Below are 16674 nucleotides of genomic sequence, written 5' to 3'. Positions count from 1 at the left end.
GCATTCGATGTCTCCTGTGCCCACGCGACTGGGTCCAGAATCTCCGATTAAGTTTATCGTTCCGATAAATTCTTACAACTTGCTGCTGACAAGTAACGATCCCCAAGAAGATCGCCAACCACACTCGCAGTAGTTGCCTTCAGGGATATTCGTTACAGTCGAGGCTTTTCCGGAATCTTGCGCATTACGATCACACACTTCACGGTTGTTTAATCTTCAAACTGAACGGTGCAATTGTCCGTATATAATCGAAGTATAGAGTAAAGCGTACGAGAAGACCGTGAGTTCTATGGTTGGTGGAAAGTTCTTTCGGAAAATTAAGTAATATAGATTTTTCTTGCTCTAAGCAGGCTTGCCAACGATGTGAAAATATGACTAATGGTGTATACAATATGTTTTTCGTGAAAGGAATGAGCTACGAGTGAAGTCCTGTGCAATCACTTGATGTTTTTTTTTTAACTCAGGTGTATAAACAAATCCCGTAATGGAACTTAAATTCACGCACGTGAATTCCTCTAAAGTCAATTGAATTCGTTTGAAACTTTAAGTCACACTAGATCATGTGAAGTCACTGAGAGTCCAGTGACTTTATTTGAAGCCTTTTCACTTCGTATAGCCAGGAGTAACTTAGTTTCATTACATACTACCTACGTCGTGCGTCTGAAGTAATGAGACGCTTGATCAATATGGTAACCAGAGGATATGTCAAGATTTCTGGTTACCGACCTGTGTGTTGAATTGTTTATTTATTAGTATAGAATCTGTGTAGTGTTTTTATATTACTTCGTCAACAGGGTCTTTCATCGATTGTTGAGAATCTGACCTTGCACGAGAGAAAGAAAGCTGCTTATGCTGGTTTCAAGTAAAGTCGATTGCATTGGTCAGCAATCCAGTTCAGCAACCAATCAATGACCCTGTAAACGTAATTTTTCAGCCTTTAAAAATTCTATTTTGATTGAATCTCCGAGTTTTTATGGTCTCGTGCATTCGCTTGCTTTCTTCTCAGTCTTGAAGACAATCCTGGAACCAGAAGATCAGGATTCAATTCCGTAGATTCTTCTTTGAAGAATAGACGTAAAATATGACTTGCTAGGTAGCCGCAAATCATCGATACCACGCAGCCCATGGGACAGTACCACATGTAGGAGATTCGGTACAGATAAAAGTATGAACTGTCACCCGTGCTTCTGCAAATAAACGATTATGGGAGTTACGCTGGGTGAGATCTGAATTTTGGCGAAGGCTTTATGTGGTATAAACAAGATACTCTATTCATTCTTAAAACCAACTTTATCACTCACTCAGCTTTAGTGAAACTTGACAATCTGGTTATGTCAGAAGTTGCGTTGCAGCCCGCTATGGATACGGGCAAAGTTGGTGACGATGGTTTCGGCTGACCAAACCCGATCCAAAGACCGAAAACAAGACTCATTAGAAGTCCGGTGACGCCACCTCGCTGAGTGGTAGATTCAGTAAACATGCCTAAGGTAAATAACCCCAAAACTGGTCCTCCAACTACGCCAAATATCGTCAGTGCAGCCTGGAGAACACCACCAAGATACTGTGCCAGAAAAGCGATCGCTATGCAGAGCAGACCCACTAGAAAAGCTAATGCTTTTCCAACGTATGCGAATTTGTTCACTGGGAACTCGATGTTCCTGAAAGTAGATGTCAAGAAAGCCTCATGTTTAGTGTATATTTGCTGTATTTTTTATGTTATTACCTCCATAGATACACAGGCTTCACGTAGTCCTCAAGAATCACTGCTGATAGGGAGTTAAGAGCGGCGGATACGGTACTGAGACCGGCGCTGAAAATACCGGCGATGAAGAGTCCGGGAAGTCCAGGAAACTCCGACAATGCATCCATCACGTATAGAGGCATTAACTGATCAGAGGATGAAATTCTTCCGGCTGTCAGAGGGTCGCAGTTTTGATATTTCGAGTATATCGCCAGTCCAGAGAAGCATGTTACCACTGACATTATCACGGCGATTGGTAGGCTCCACCAGAGTGCTATTTGGGCTGATTTCAAGTCACTATAGGGTTCAACAAAAACACATTTTACCAATTGGCGATCATTAAGGTGCTTATAAAGACCCGTTGTACACCTCGAAAACGCGGAGATGCAAAACTCCTATACCGCTCAAGCGATCAGAGTTAAACCTGGGCAGTTAATGCCTTATTTTGGCAAAAAGTGAAACGTCTTTTTACTTTTTCAAAATTTGGATAAAAATTTTACAGATTGGTTACCACTCACAGAAATTGACCAAATTTTCACAGTTGCACTGAATGGATCGATGTATCCGGTATGATGCCACTCGGCGGTGATGAAACACACATTTTGAGCCCAGTCCCATGAGATTTGATGGTGAGATGACGAAATGGCAGGTGATCTGGTTTTCGATGGCGAAGAACACCGAAATCTCACTTTGGCGACATTTGTTACCGACATTACGCGTATGCTGGTAATGTATGCGGGTAATGTCGGTAAAAAATTACCGGCATGCGTTAAAGGTTGGTAACAAATGTCGCCAAAATGAGATTTCGGTGTACTTCGTAATCGAAAACCAGATCAGCTGCCATTTCGTCATTTCACCATCAAATCTCGTGGGACTGGGCTCAAGGTGTGTGTTTCATCACCGCCGAGTGGCATTATACCGGATAGGTCGATCCATTCAATGCAGCTGTGAAAATTTGGCCAATTTCTGTGGGTGGTAACCAATCTGTAAATTTGTTTTACAAATTTTGAAAAAGTAAAAAGACGCTCCGCTTTTTGCCAAAATAAGGCATTAATTGCCCAAGTTTCATTCTGATCGCTTGAGCGGTATAAGAGTTTTGCATCCCCGCGTTTTCGAGGTGTACAACGCTTCTTTATAAGCACCTTAAAGCCTTGAAAAGTAAGGATGAAAGTAATCCAAGTATCGGGGACTCACTTGATAGTCAGTAATCTTTGAACTTGGACTTGATTTATTCCGTACAGAGAAAGGTAGGTGAAAAACCCTCCAAATGTCAGACTCCACCAGGTATGGCGAACTGTTGGATCGGCTGATATGCTTCGACAGAGAAGAAAATTGAATATAAGTCGAAAAATAGAGATTTTTCCTTCAACTCTGATACGAGCCTGTCATGCCTGAGTAATTTACCTGTCAAATTCAACGCGGTCTCCAGCTACCGCGATTTTCCATATCTCATCGATTCCTCCGACTTCAACGGCGGCGGTGATTCCTACCGTGAGGACAGCAACTAGCATGAGAAGTGCTTGGAATATGTCGGTGACGAGAACCGCTTTGATGCCACCAAGGCTGGAATAGCATGTACAAACTAATCCGATTACTATTATGCTTGCAGTTTTTGAAAGACCAGTTGTAGCTTCAATAGCTAATGCGGGGGCGTAAAGAACAATCCCTGTGTAAAGTAGTAGCTGAAGCGAAATAGCAGCGCTAGTCACTGTCCTTGCAACGGTTCCAAAGCGTTTCTCGAGGTACTGAAAGTGCAGAATGGTTAGTGACATCGTTGACCTTTTCATTTGTTCATTCCTTACGAAATCCATCAAGGAGAAACTTTAACACTTGTTTTTACCTCAAAAGCACTAGTTGCTTGGAGTCTGAAGAATACGGGCAAGTATAGGTATGCTACAAATGGCGTGGCTATAACGTAACCGAGGTTAACCACCACGTACATAGTCCCGTATACGTAATTTTCGGAACTGGCACCCAGAAGACTGACAGCTGAGAGAAAAGATACCATCAAACCTATCGCTACTGGGGCTGCACTCATCGAACGATTTGCTGTGTAATATTCCTGAAAAGCAGATGTTATACTATTTCTTTTTTTTATACGTATATGACTTTCCAATATTACGGGTATGCAATTCTGTAAAGCAGCGATCAACTGCAGGCTTCAAATGAATACATCAATTCTAAAGAAGTTTACAAAATTTGAAAGTTATTTCACGTCGTTCTGATCATGACTTCAATTCAATCGATCTCACTTGTCTTCGTGCAATGTCAACTGATCGAACAAATTTAAGCGAATTTGTATAGTTGATGAGTTTTACATCGGAATCCGTTCCAGATAAGTAGCGTTTAATTCACGCGTCGTGCGTTGTTTGATTTAAAAAAATTAACACAAGGTGAGAAAAAAGCGTAGACTATGACCTCGTCTTTGCTTACCTCGGAAGTCTTCTGTCGGCCTCCGGTAAATCTGTAATAAATGCCGATGCTTGTACTGATAATAAGCATCACTATTATCACAACGTAGTCCCATACTTGCAGAGTCTCTGTCGCCATATTTTGCTGCTTAATTTTAAACCTTCCCGGAATTTTCGTTGTATTTCGAAATATCGAATAGCGTTCGAAGGTGCTCTCTAGAAATCGTAAGTAGTTGTGATTTTTTATTCCAATTACAGACACTTGTATTTCACGTGAATAACACTTAACGATCCTTTTCGAATGCTTATTTTAATTTTACGGTAAATCAATTGTGGATTATTTTTCCTGTATCACTTCACTTTTGTTGGCCTTCGTAGCGAACCAACTACTGACCACGTGGTCAGGGAAGTTTTTCCACTTGTTAAAGATTTCTCACCTTTCAATACACTTCGTTTATACTACTTTGCGTCTGGATTATTTAACGTAACAGATGTTCCAGATCCATTCACCTATCCACCCCAATATGCCATGCTACGCCACGCCGAGTCACTTTGTTTAAGATTAGAAAACGTTGGTTTATCTTCCTCCTCTTGATCTTTTGGGGACTTCTACAAGCCCGTAATCACTAGCGAAACGCGCGTGATAGACTGGAGACCTTTTATCAGCGTGAATCCATTTATTGCAGTTTCGATGCGTATCTGGCAGATCAAGTTACGAAGGTACTTGATATTTGCTCATAGTCGTAAAGTTATCATTTTTATGAAATGCTGATAAAAATAGAGTTAATCATCAAGACAATCAAGTTCAGACAACAGGCTGGTAACAAGAATTAACTAGAATATTGTTGAAGACGTCCGACAAAACCTAAATATTAATTTCTATATGATAAGATTTGAGACGTCCATGTGGTAATGGCGTTACATTTTGTCATCAACTACTTATAACGAGGCTTAAATCCAGAGTTGATTTTAAATTTTTCACTTCTGAGCTCATAAAATTATATGTATCTTTGAATCACGTCTTTTTTACTCCGCCCCAATCCAACTTCATTATGCGCAATTAATTACAAATTGTAATTAGGCGATGGACGATACTGCTGACGAATAAGTTATGACAAATACGGAAATATGAATGAACATAAGATGAAGAGCTATGAGGCTAGTCGGCTAATAGTGATACAAAAAGGTATTTAACATTATTTTGGCATCGAATTATAATTGTGATCAGTATAAAAGCAAGGATTAGTTCCTTTGCTCTCAAGATAAAGAAAGCTGATCGCGGGAGATAGTTGTCTATACTTACACGTGGCTACTGAATTATTCGCGGTCTGTGTTGGTATGCATCTCTCGTTTGATTGCAGATCTCTGTATTTTCCGGTATCCCTACTCTCCAATTTATTAGTCAATTGAAATCGGTATCATCCACTGTGTTTATCTATAGATTTAAACTTTATCTTCGGACAAATTAATTGCTCAATTCACCGGTGCGATATCTACTCTTATTAGAATTGCTACGTATGTATGTACATACATGTGCTCGGTGTGTAAATAACGTGAAGTTTCGACAGATGAAAACTGGAATTGAATTAATTTTATGCCATTTTTTTTGGATCAGGATTAAAATAAATTTTCAAATGCATACCCATTTATGGATCACACTTACTGTTTATATGTATTTTAAAAAACGAACAAAAAGTTTACGGTGAATTTTGAATGTATACAAAGTTTTACATGGATTAGAATGAATTTAGAACTTTGAAATAATATGATCTTCAAGTATAATTATTACATACTTTGAGCGAACTTTGTTTAAGGCATACTTTGTCATTGATTTTTCGAGTAATGCTGATTTCGATCCTTGGAAAGGAAGTGATTCTTGACACCGAGAAGATGGGAGAACGATTTTCATCCAAATAGAATGACTTTGTTAATTTTAGTCTACCCCGTTAGACCATTTTGATATCATTTGAAATTTTAAATCAAGGTCGGATTCAACTACCTCAAAAACAACTACATCGATATCTGATCTACATGTAGTTTTGAAAATTCGTCTTTTCCAAAACCTGGCTCGGAAAGTTCGATTTTCGAAGCCTGTGGAGTGCGCGTGAAATACTCAATTTCCGAACGGTGCGGTAAAAAGATGTTGGCGCATGCGCACAACTGAAATGCTCGATTTTACACCCTAGGGATTTTTATGGTATACGCGCACTTTCGAAGAATTCAATTTTATGTACTGCGTCAGTGAGCGTAAGTTACCTAAACCTAATTTCATGATCTGTAAGTCGCATCTCCGTTGCATTTCAAATCAAAGTTTTCTTCACAGGTTTATTAGAAAAAATAGAATTTCTCGTTCGTGAGGGTGGCTGATACTATTGCTATACTATTTTAACACACGTTTGGCATGTAGCAGTTATTTCTCGCTTGACTAGATAATTTTCATTACAAAACTAAAAATTTGCAAACTAATTGGAGTACAGAATTAATTAAAACAAAAAAAAAAAAAAAAAAAAAAAAAACAATCATATAATGAGTTTTGCAAAGTATACGGTTCGATTTCTTATGGTCGTATAATTTTGTATCTACATTTAGATAAGATTTAGAAAATATCGTACAGATTTTCTTATGCAGGATGACCTTTTGTTTCACTCAGCCACACTAAACCTCCCCTTAAATCCAATCTTTGAAGTATTTATATAAACGGCGTGTAAGAATTCCCTTTAAAAAATTACTGGCTTTCATGATTTTCCGTGCGGATGTAACCCTCGAACTTTACGTGTTTAAAATCACCGAAATCAATGAATATGACTACCATTTTATTTACAATCATGAAACACCTAAACGTATGGATATAATCGTGGCTTATTTAAAAAATTTTAACCACGAAGTACGACGTTAGGCAATATGCATGGTGCATGTGTTGCACCTTTTTTCACGCCCTCATAGTCGTTGCAGCTCGTATTCCAGGCGTACCAATACCATAGTTATAGTATCATAAGTATATCTCGAGACGTACAAGAGTTGCACTCAGCAAACGGGCGGCGTTAAAAAATGGGTACGGATACAGACGACGGAGAGCTCCTAATGCTAAGTTGGTATCGTATTATCGAGCAGCTAGCAGTTAGCATAACTTAGCATTAACATAAACATATGAGGAGTTATTGTTATGGAAATTACGGGTATAGCGCGGTGCTATACAAGTCACATGAGAACGCAGTGAAAATTAAGGGATAATCGATCAGGCGAGTTGATTTCTCGCGGTTTTCACTCGTTCATACTTTTCCAGAATCAATAATGACGCCACACTTCCGGTATTCGGGAAAACGAATATCTGGGAATCCAAAGAATCGCGGAATCGAATGGAAATTTAGTTGTCATTCTTGTAACTTTAACAGGTATGGCCAACCGTTAGTTTCGATTCGTACAAGCGCGTGTCTGCCCTAACCTGCACACTTTCGAAAATGACGTTCCACAAATATGCAAATTAAGCGAACTCTGAGAATCACACATAAACGGAGGCACGCTAACGCCTCTTAACTTACGAGGAGGAGAAGGTGGAGGTGGAGGTGGTGGCTGGCTGCACGCCGAGCTCAGCCACACCCCCCTTGGCTTTTGCATTATGCATGGGGGCCTGGTGTCGCGCATATTCTTGACCATTCGGATCGCGTCGATGCCCAATGGGGATAGGTTTATGCGGACTATGCAAAAGTCAGAGCTTTACTCAAGCCTAAATGTGCGCTGAAGATTCTGTCTGTAAGATAAGCTTAAGATTGTTTGAGGACGACGGAGTGCCTGAATCGAAAGGTAGGAAAAGGGAAAAGATCGTTTAAAAATGTCGAAGAATGTTATTCGAGCCTAAGATGGTGAATACGAATGTAGCAATATCCGGTCTATTTAATAGACATGGGTTTGAGTAAACTGAAATAGCACGAGCTTAGATACTCAGTTCACTACTTACAATTAGTGAATATTTCCAAAAACGATTTTATAATCATCAGTAAATCTGAAATGATTTAATTTTGGTGTTTTTTTTTTTTCGATGCAATTTCATGTTTTTCAGCCCGTTTTCATCTCTAACCCTAACATCTATAAATTGTCTGAAAAATATTCGAGGAACAGATTATAGTACCTATACTTATTGTCCCTTAAATCGAAAAGCTAACGAATGTCTGTTGTAACGTACCATGCTTACACAAATTTATCTTTGGCTTCTTTGGAAACAACTATTTGGTGAATATTTTCGTGCTCGCCATAGTGAACAAATTAAACCGAAAAATATTCAAACTAGATGAAAAATACAAGTGATTAATTAGTTTGAAATTTCTTATCTCAAATCGTTGGTATCTTGTGTTAAGTGAATTTGCTCAGATTCGTTTTTACTGCATACCACGGATCAACGTTGATAGTTATACGCATCACCTCCGTAAAACTTAAAGTAAAAGTTTTTTTGCCTTATTATAATTGACGTTAACGTTTTTGGCTGCATATCTCGACTGCTATTTTCAGCTTAATTTGATAACCGACTAATCGTGACTGAACAAGATCTTATTTATACGATCGATATTTTTCAATAAATTTTTGTTCTATGTTGGTTCGCCAATGATAATCTTATCTTCTTTTATCTGATCTTAGTTCTTTCAGATTAGGTTCAATATAGGATTTATATTTTCATCGCAGATCTTGTCTGACAAATTCTTTGAATATGTCTGCAGCGAATAGAAAATTACTTAACAAAACCAGATGGTTTGAATATTTTACTGGAATGTCTGAAAAATAGTAATTAGTATGTCAGAATGATTATCTTTGAGTTCAATCGCACTAATTCATATTCTACCATTGCATAGGATCTCGGTATTAGTGACAATCTAAACCTTGTATGAAGACCGAGCGATCGAAAAAATATTGATAATTAGCAAATCAATCAATCCTACATTGAGTAGTCATTATACTATTTCGTATGTAGTTGACTAGATTTCATAATTTATTCTGCAGAAATTCATCACTCGAATTCAGCATTCCTGGAAGCTTGAGTTGCTGAGTAAGCTCGATCGATCGAGAACGATGATTTCGGAGCACATATTCATAAGATCTCATAGTTACATCATGACTTCCAACTCTGGGAAGTTCGTATCACTAAAAATATTATTCGTCCACGAGCAATTGAAGGTACAAAATCATTGTAACTAACCCAAAACGTCGACGATACGAAGTCATTCTTGATTTACCTTTCGCTTGGCTCTTCTACATCACGATTCTCGGATCACCCTTCAATACCTGCGTGCAACTGAACGTGGAGGGAGGTAGATGGATACCAGACGACGATGTGCCGCGTTGAAAATAGCATCCTCGGGGATGCTTGGAATGTAAACAACGCCCATCAATCACAGAATGAAGAGTCGACACGATTCTGGGTACAGGAAATTAAATATGTAGAGGTTAGGAATTATAGGTACGCACAGGAGCATCTTGGTTAGCGCGTGTTACGCAAGTCGAGTACCAGTTAATACGTGGACCGTAGAAAGTGTGTTCTTGGCGTCGATTATCCTGAGGTTAGCGATTCGTCGCGGTTGAGGTTTAATGCACGCGTTTCTAGGAGCCGAGGCCTCGGACGTGCACGAGGACAAGCCATCTCACTCGCTGTTCAATTTTAATTACGATACCCTCTACGATCCGATCGCTGCTTTGGCTTCTCTACACTCCAGGAGGCACAGCCCAAGTCGCACTTTACAGTCCCCGCATTCCGTCCATTCCGCTTCTAATGACCGCACCGAAGCTTCAACCCGTCGCATGCCTTTCAGCTCTTTGGCGCCTTTCTCACTTGATAACATGGCGAAAAGGGGAAGATCGTGAGGACTAGACGGAAGTAAAGGATTCATCGGAGTCCTCAGGAATTTCTCAAAGCTGCCAACTTTCGTGGAAAGCAATGCAATTGGGAATTTATCGAGTCCTTTTATTTTGCAATAGATCTGGGGGTTGGTGCAATGAAATTTTTTCCGAATGACATGACCTTCCGTTCTGAATGTTTGAAGAATAATGAACACTTTGATGACCGAGTGGCATGTCTTAATTACCAATTTCAAGTCCAACAACTAATGCTACAGTTGATTCTAGTCCGACTTATCGAATTGCTAAAAAAACAGACATTGATTAAGTTGAGTAAGTTCTAATTGCCAGTCCCGAAGTTTCAAGCTGTGAAAAGGCAGAAGAGTTTGGTTATAATCTCGCCGACCCACCCGCGAAGAAAACAAACTCCTACAATATCATCCCATTCTTGAAAACGTTTCGTTTCATTATTGGGTGTAGATAATACATGTCAGGTATGTAAATTTATGGTTTTCGTTTCAACGGTCCAATAAGCTGTTTACCGTTAAACCGAGGCAAGCGCGTGCGCCGGAGGTTTATCATCGTGGTCCAAAACATGGAAATGGAATCGCTGGTTACGATCACCTTCGTGGGTGATTTATTGTGGACAGAAGCTACCTGGCGATACTCGTGTTAGTTACTAACCCTGCACTCTTCCGCGAATCCTCTGAAACAGAAATATGATTTGTGTGCCTGCATGGTGTCTCGTCGCAATTTGCATACAGCCGTTTATTCTTATTTCAAATGTTATGCTATTGTAACGAGGGAATGATCTCTTGCTTGCTGTTTTACATCGTATGATTTGTTGAAGGTCTCGAACACCTCTTTCGTTACGCCATATGCGCAAATACACCCGAGGAGCCGATGAGGGATCGTTGTAACTGCCTGTCCCTCGTTACTGTCCGGACAGATATGAGTACACGCGTCTGTACGAGCTTCTTGAATCATTCTCACTTATTTTAGCTTCTCATTTTAATAAAAGCTAATTTAATTGTAAGTCGAGTAATAAAAGAAAATCTTTTATTTCTACAGAAGGTAGGCATTGCGTGAAAATGATTTGTTTAGTCGCGGGTACAATTTTTATTGGGGCTTGAGCAGTGATGTTTATTAATGGGTTCTCAGTGGGTCGTTATTTTTTTAGAATCAAAACTGGAACGAGTTTCTTTTCGAAGCAAATTTTATGCGCCAATAACTCGCGGTGCATATGAAACGAGAAACAAGCGATACGTTGATCATAGACACTTAAAATTTTTATAGAAAGAAAACTCGTTTCAGTTTTGAATTCAAAAATATAGTGAGCCACTGGGAATCATTAATGAATATTATTGTTGTACGCGTTACTGGATGATTCATTCTAGAGGTGGCGCGATAGCTAAACTTTTTTTTACAAAAGATTTTCATTTCTTATATACCTTTCGAAAAACTTTAATTTCAGGGTTATAGTACTCTGAAATTCATTTCATTTTATTTATCATCACTGATATAAATAATATAGAAAGCAGATGATAGTAGGATTAAAAATTATCCAATTCTGTGACGAAGGTCAAGGAAACCATAAAAGCTGAACAATGTTTTCTGCTTTTTCCTGTCTCGCTTTTTTCTGCCTGCTACACATTGAAAACCGGTTCGATGGTGTTTCTGATGTTCCTATTCTCGTAATTGTAATATTTTTTCTCCAATATTGTAGAGAGTGATACGGAAATTGAATGACAATGATCAGGAACGATTGGCGATTCGATCCATCATACGTAGGCAGTTTGTATTTTACTGATAGTGGAAAGAAAAATCTGAAATCATTCAATGGTGGATGTTTTCTACCAGATATTTCTTGCATTTGAATGAAATGGCAGAATTTATCATCGATTTCTCGGGGCTAGTACAGCACTACGATCCGGAAAGTTCTGTACAATCCTCCGTTGAGCAAGAAACCACTTCAGGATCTTCCATAGAATGATAATTGGTTTCGAGAAGGAAGGTACAACAACAAAGTGAAGCCTACGCGCAGCTGTCTGGGTAGAAATATTTGTAGAAAAATAGAAAAATTTGCAAGTATCATCGGCACGAATGTTTTCTAGAATTCAAGAGAGACGAACATCGTCTTCCACCGTATACCATATACCTATATTCACAGATTTTATTTCCTATCGACGAAAGTCGGGTTCTTTACACACTGTTGGTTAGAATCGATAATAAATATTAATATATCCTCGACTTGAACTTGTCTTCGGACGTCCGTGAGAAAAGCTTTTCGAAAAACTTTAACATCGGTAGAAAATTAAAAATAAACGTTATAATTAGTGTTTCATTTTTTAATACAAACATGTTGGTATAATTTTTTTTTAATTCAACACTCACACAATAGCTATTTATGTGGCATGCCCGTAAACCGCCTGTTTTTTTTTGGCAAGGATGAAGATTTCAGGACGAGCTGAAGGCGAGCCGGAAGCGAGTACTGAAATTATCCGAGCCAAAAAACGGTTTACGGGCATGCCACATACAATATTTTTTACGGTATGGGCATTGGAAAGCAAAACGAAGAGTGAGGTTATGTCGTGATCTGTTCGACGAAGCTACTTTATTCGCCAGTTTGGGATGCGCACTTCGAACTGCGCATCAAAACTGCGGAATAAAGACATTATTCCGCAAGTTTGTTCGTTGCCGTATAAAGCGTCACTTTACCGAACGAAAACTGCCACGAAAAGTGGACTTTTCAATGCCCATGCCGTAAAAAGTATTTTCCATGGTGTACGATGATCTATACAATACGTTTGTCCAATAAGCACAGCTTATCAAATCATGCAACGCTTTCCGTCTCTCTGACTCGCCATCTCTCTTCCGACTCGTACGACGTGTGAATGTCGAATGATGCTTGTTTTATTGGATAACAATATTAATTAACGGAAGTATTTTAATTATGTTTCAGTCAGGACGCTAGAGCGTAGCGGCGGCGACATGAAGCATGCAGCATGCGCGGTAGCGGTGTCACAGCTGCGCGGTCCTGCCTTCAACCTCTGGTGTCCGCCAGCCGATACCTTGCCGTACATGCCCTCCCCGGTGACCCTCTCTACTTTGTCGTTGAGGTGAGTAAGGTGTAAGGTTCTCTCGTAAGCCAATTGGGAAATAAAAATTATCATAGATCCAAGCGGTGAAGGTACGGTTCAACAGGCCTATGGGGGCTGAGGAAGAAGACTGACAAAATGGACACGAGTGTCTCAAGTAAATTTACCCATGAACGATATTGAGGAAACGGTGAAATATGTGGGGTTAGAAATGCGTGCTCGGATTTTAGGTCGTTGAACAAAAAAAAAGGAGAACCAAAATCTTAGACGTTCTTTGTAACGACGTCAAGTATCTTAAACCCCCCCCAAACAATGCTCGAAATCTTGCCTAATCGAATTCATATCTAGAAACAAAACACGGATATCCAAATTATTTTTTTTCTTCACGGCATGGGCATTAAAAAGTCCACTTTTTGTGGCAGTTTTCGTTCCGTAAAGTGACGCTTTATACCGCAGCGAACAAAGTTGCGGAATAAAGTCTTTATTCCGCAGTTTTGATGCGCAGTTCGAAGTGCGCATCCCAAACTGGCGAATAAAGTAGCTTCGTCGAAGAGATCGCGACATAACCTCACTCTTCGTTTTGCTTTTCAATGCCCATACCGTAAAAAATATTGTATGTCGCATGCCCGTAAACCGTTTTTTGGCTCGGATAATTTCAGTACTCGCTTCCGGCTCGCCTTCAGCTCGTCCCGAAATCTATATCCTTGCCAAAGAAACAGGCGGTTTACGGGCATGACACATAAATAGTTATTTGCATACTTTTATGCAGTAGCCAAAGGCGATTCAAAAACTCAATCAATCTCTCTCTCTCTCTCTCTCTCGCTCTCACTCTCTTTCTCTCTCACAACAAGCTTCAGTTTTTAAAAAATCAAAAAGGGTCGCTCCAAAAAGTGGCTTCGGTCGGCATCGAACACCCCATAAATATGTCATCGTGTCAGGCGTTTCACGCGCTACGCAGAGGAATCTATGCGCCGGTGATCGCCGCCACTCACTGCCAATCTGACGTTTATAAATCATGCGTGCCGTGTCGTCGGCTTCTTCCGTCATTCTCTGACCACCGAGATCAGAGATCTTCGAACGTATCCTGAACGTAGTAAAAATGATCGCATGCTCCTTCTTCTTCTTCTTTTTCTTCTTCTTCTTTCTCTTCTGTTTTTGAAGAGGCGTTGCGCGACGACGATATATCGGAGATCCATCGATCCCGCGACCGTGATTCAATACGTCATTTCACTCGACGAAATTCTCACGAATTACTATTAATATTCAACCTTATGCCACGGCTGACTCGGGTTTCTTAGTAATGGCGCTTTAGCAGTACCTTCGGTATCTTCCTACGCGCTTAGAACTCCGGAGTCAAAGGTGTCTCCGCGGTGTGGAGGGGAAAAAAAAAAGAAAAAGAAAAAACAAAAAGAAAGAAAGAGAATGGAATTGAGAGGGAAAAAAACGGGTCAATGTGTCTCATGTCCGTCAGCTCTTTCAGTTGGCTTTGCAAACGTCAGAAAGAAGTTTCTCTCGGATCAACTATTCACATTACTCTCCCACGCGCACTTTGGTAGGTAACTGCGCGGATAATCGTGTCTACGTCTATGCCTAGAAATAACGCGTACGTACCGTGAAAAAAATTCACACTCCTTAGCTACACACGTATGTATATGTAATGTATAATTCACGAGCTGAGAGAAATATGGAACAAGTTAGTCGAGTTATTGTCTATGGTACTTTTAAATATTAAGGATAATTCATCAGTCAACCTGACATGCACACACTGAGAAAGAAAATCTCTCGTAAAAAGTTGCCTGTAGAAATTATCTAGTAAAAAATACGATAACGTTTGAAATATTGTTAAAATTATCAGATATTATTGCAACAGTAAATCTGTTTGTTTGCTTAGGTTTTACTGATATTTTTTGCCAGCTAAACAAGGTCTCGATATCAAATAATTTCTGTACTAACATCAAATTATGCCAACAGAGTTACAAAAATGCGATACGAGTAAACATAATATATATATATATATATAAAAAAAAAAAAAAGATACAAAATAGTAATAGATTATCTTGTTATCGTTAGAAAACTTCTCAACTTTGTTTTATACCCAGAAATGTATTTTCTGGTCATTGTAAGATGTGAAAATAATTAAGGATCGTACATTAATTACAATGATAAACTTCTTTCGGCTTGTTCTCGGCAACAATATTTACAGAAACTATGCATTTTTTACGATATTTTTTTTATTTCTTTTTTTCTCCAAGCTTAACAGTAGTAATGAAATCACTAGTGTAACAGAACTTTCAAGATATCTGATATAGATTCAATATAGATATCAGATATTTTGAAAGACAGGTCTGTCGAAGATACATAATCGTTGTAAATATCAACGAATTCCAACTGTTGTTCAAGATCAATTTTAGGTTTAATTATGATTTTTATAAGTCTGCTTCACGTATATCGTTAATCCGTTCCAATCAACGCCTAATCGATACAAAATTGTCTAGGTTAACCCTCACGTGTAGACCGACGCAGGTTTTTTTTAAACGCCTGCCATCGGCTAAAATTTAAGCTGTTAACATTGAAAAATAAAAATTATAAATTTTTTTTTTCTCAAAATAGCTATTTTTCTAAAAAAAATTTTATATTGCATTTTTGTTAGTGTACTTATGTATGATTTTGGACTATATTAACTACATAATCCTTTGAAGGAAACTTTCAATGTGATTTCAGAAAAATTTGAAGTAAAAATGTTCAATAGTCTATTTTTTATAACAATTTTTGTCGCTGGGGTGTAAAGCACCCCAGTCTGGCAAGTAATTGATTGTAAAATAGTGCGTGTGGCAACTAAGGGTTAATTTTTTCGCACCCATGACACCGTGAATTGTATTTGTGAATTTTGGAATACGAGATTTGTGATTCACCTTTAACTTCCCATTACCAAAAAGACTTTTAACTTATGCAATAATAAAATTGTTCAACATTCTGCTCGCTTCGTCAGAATATATAACTGACTTAATTAGGGTCGTCGAATATTCATACTGATGAATTTTAATTTCTTTTCCTTCCGTTCAAATAATTTTTAATTTTTTTTTCCTCCAATGATATCACATTTCTTTTCCATCACGCGCGTTATGCAGATTGTTGTTGATATTTATAAAGTTGAAATTCGCACCATTAATACAACGATGCATTTTTAGTAAAAATCAATATTGCAATTTTGGATTTGTCTAAATATGAGTAAACTGCAATGTAACGCAAAATTTATTAATTTTGCACAAACTGAACTCCCTCTTTGTGTTTTTCTTTCAACGTTGTATTACTTGAATCTCAGTAATTCCAACTTCGTTGGTATTTCTCTCTCACTCTCTCTCTCTCTCTCTCTCTCTCTTTCTCTCTCCCTACGACTGCATGCCGAGAAAGATCGTAAGCAGATCGGCGGCTCGAAAATGCGGAAAACAGGTTGAAAAAGCGATGACAGGAAACAGCAGGTATGATTTGCACACTTTAGCTGGTTGTCGCTACGCGTGTAGGGTGTCAATTTAATTCTTTTAGTAAATGCCATGGATAAGAGCCTGGAATTTATAATTACATGCGTAATGAGCTCGTTAACAAG

General features: G+C 38.8%; 2 protein-coding genes across 4 annotated transcripts in view; one reads left to right on the top strand and one right to left on the bottom strand.

Annotated features, from left to right (window-relative positions):
- Nucleotides 1-16674, top strand: part of LOC124406946 (protein expanded-like) — a 129757-nt gene that overhangs the window by 56628 nt on the left and 56455 nt on the right. For 2 of the 3 annotated variants that reach the window (XM_046882674.1, XM_046882673.1), the window contains exon 3: nt 12935-13091. The exons of the other annotated variant lie outside the window; for it this stretch is intronic. In XM_046882674.1, the coding sequence (XP_046738630.1) occupies nt 12978-13091 (114 nt within the window). In that variant the 5' untranslated portion in view covers nt 12935-12977. The remainder of the gene's footprint in view (nt 1-12934; nt 13092-16674) is intronic. 3 annotated transcript variants of the gene reach the window in all.
- LOC124406952 (putative sodium-dependent multivitamin transporter) lies at nt 745-4517 on the bottom strand. Its single transcript, XM_046882692.1, has 7 exons — nt 4175-4517; nt 3582-3803; nt 3146-3486; nt 2936-3055; nt 1724-2038; nt 1302-1658; nt 745-1187 (listed from the first exon to the last, which is right to left on the bottom strand). Exons 1-7 carry the CDS (start codon nt 4289-4291, stop codon nt 947-949), a joined length of 1713 nt encoding a protein of 570 aa, XP_046738648.1. The 5' UTR covers nt 4292-4517; the 3' UTR covers nt 745-946.

This window comes from Diprion similis, chromosome 6 (genome assembly GCF_021155765.1).
Source record: "Diprion similis isolate iyDipSimi1 chromosome 6, iyDipSimi1.1, whole genome shotgun sequence".
Lineage (NCBI taxonomy): Eukaryota > Metazoa > Arthropoda > Insecta > Hymenoptera > Diprionidae > Diprion > Diprion similis.
The sequence above is the reverse complement of the archived record's forward strand: the minus strand, read 5'-3'. Positions and strand labels throughout refer to the sequence as shown.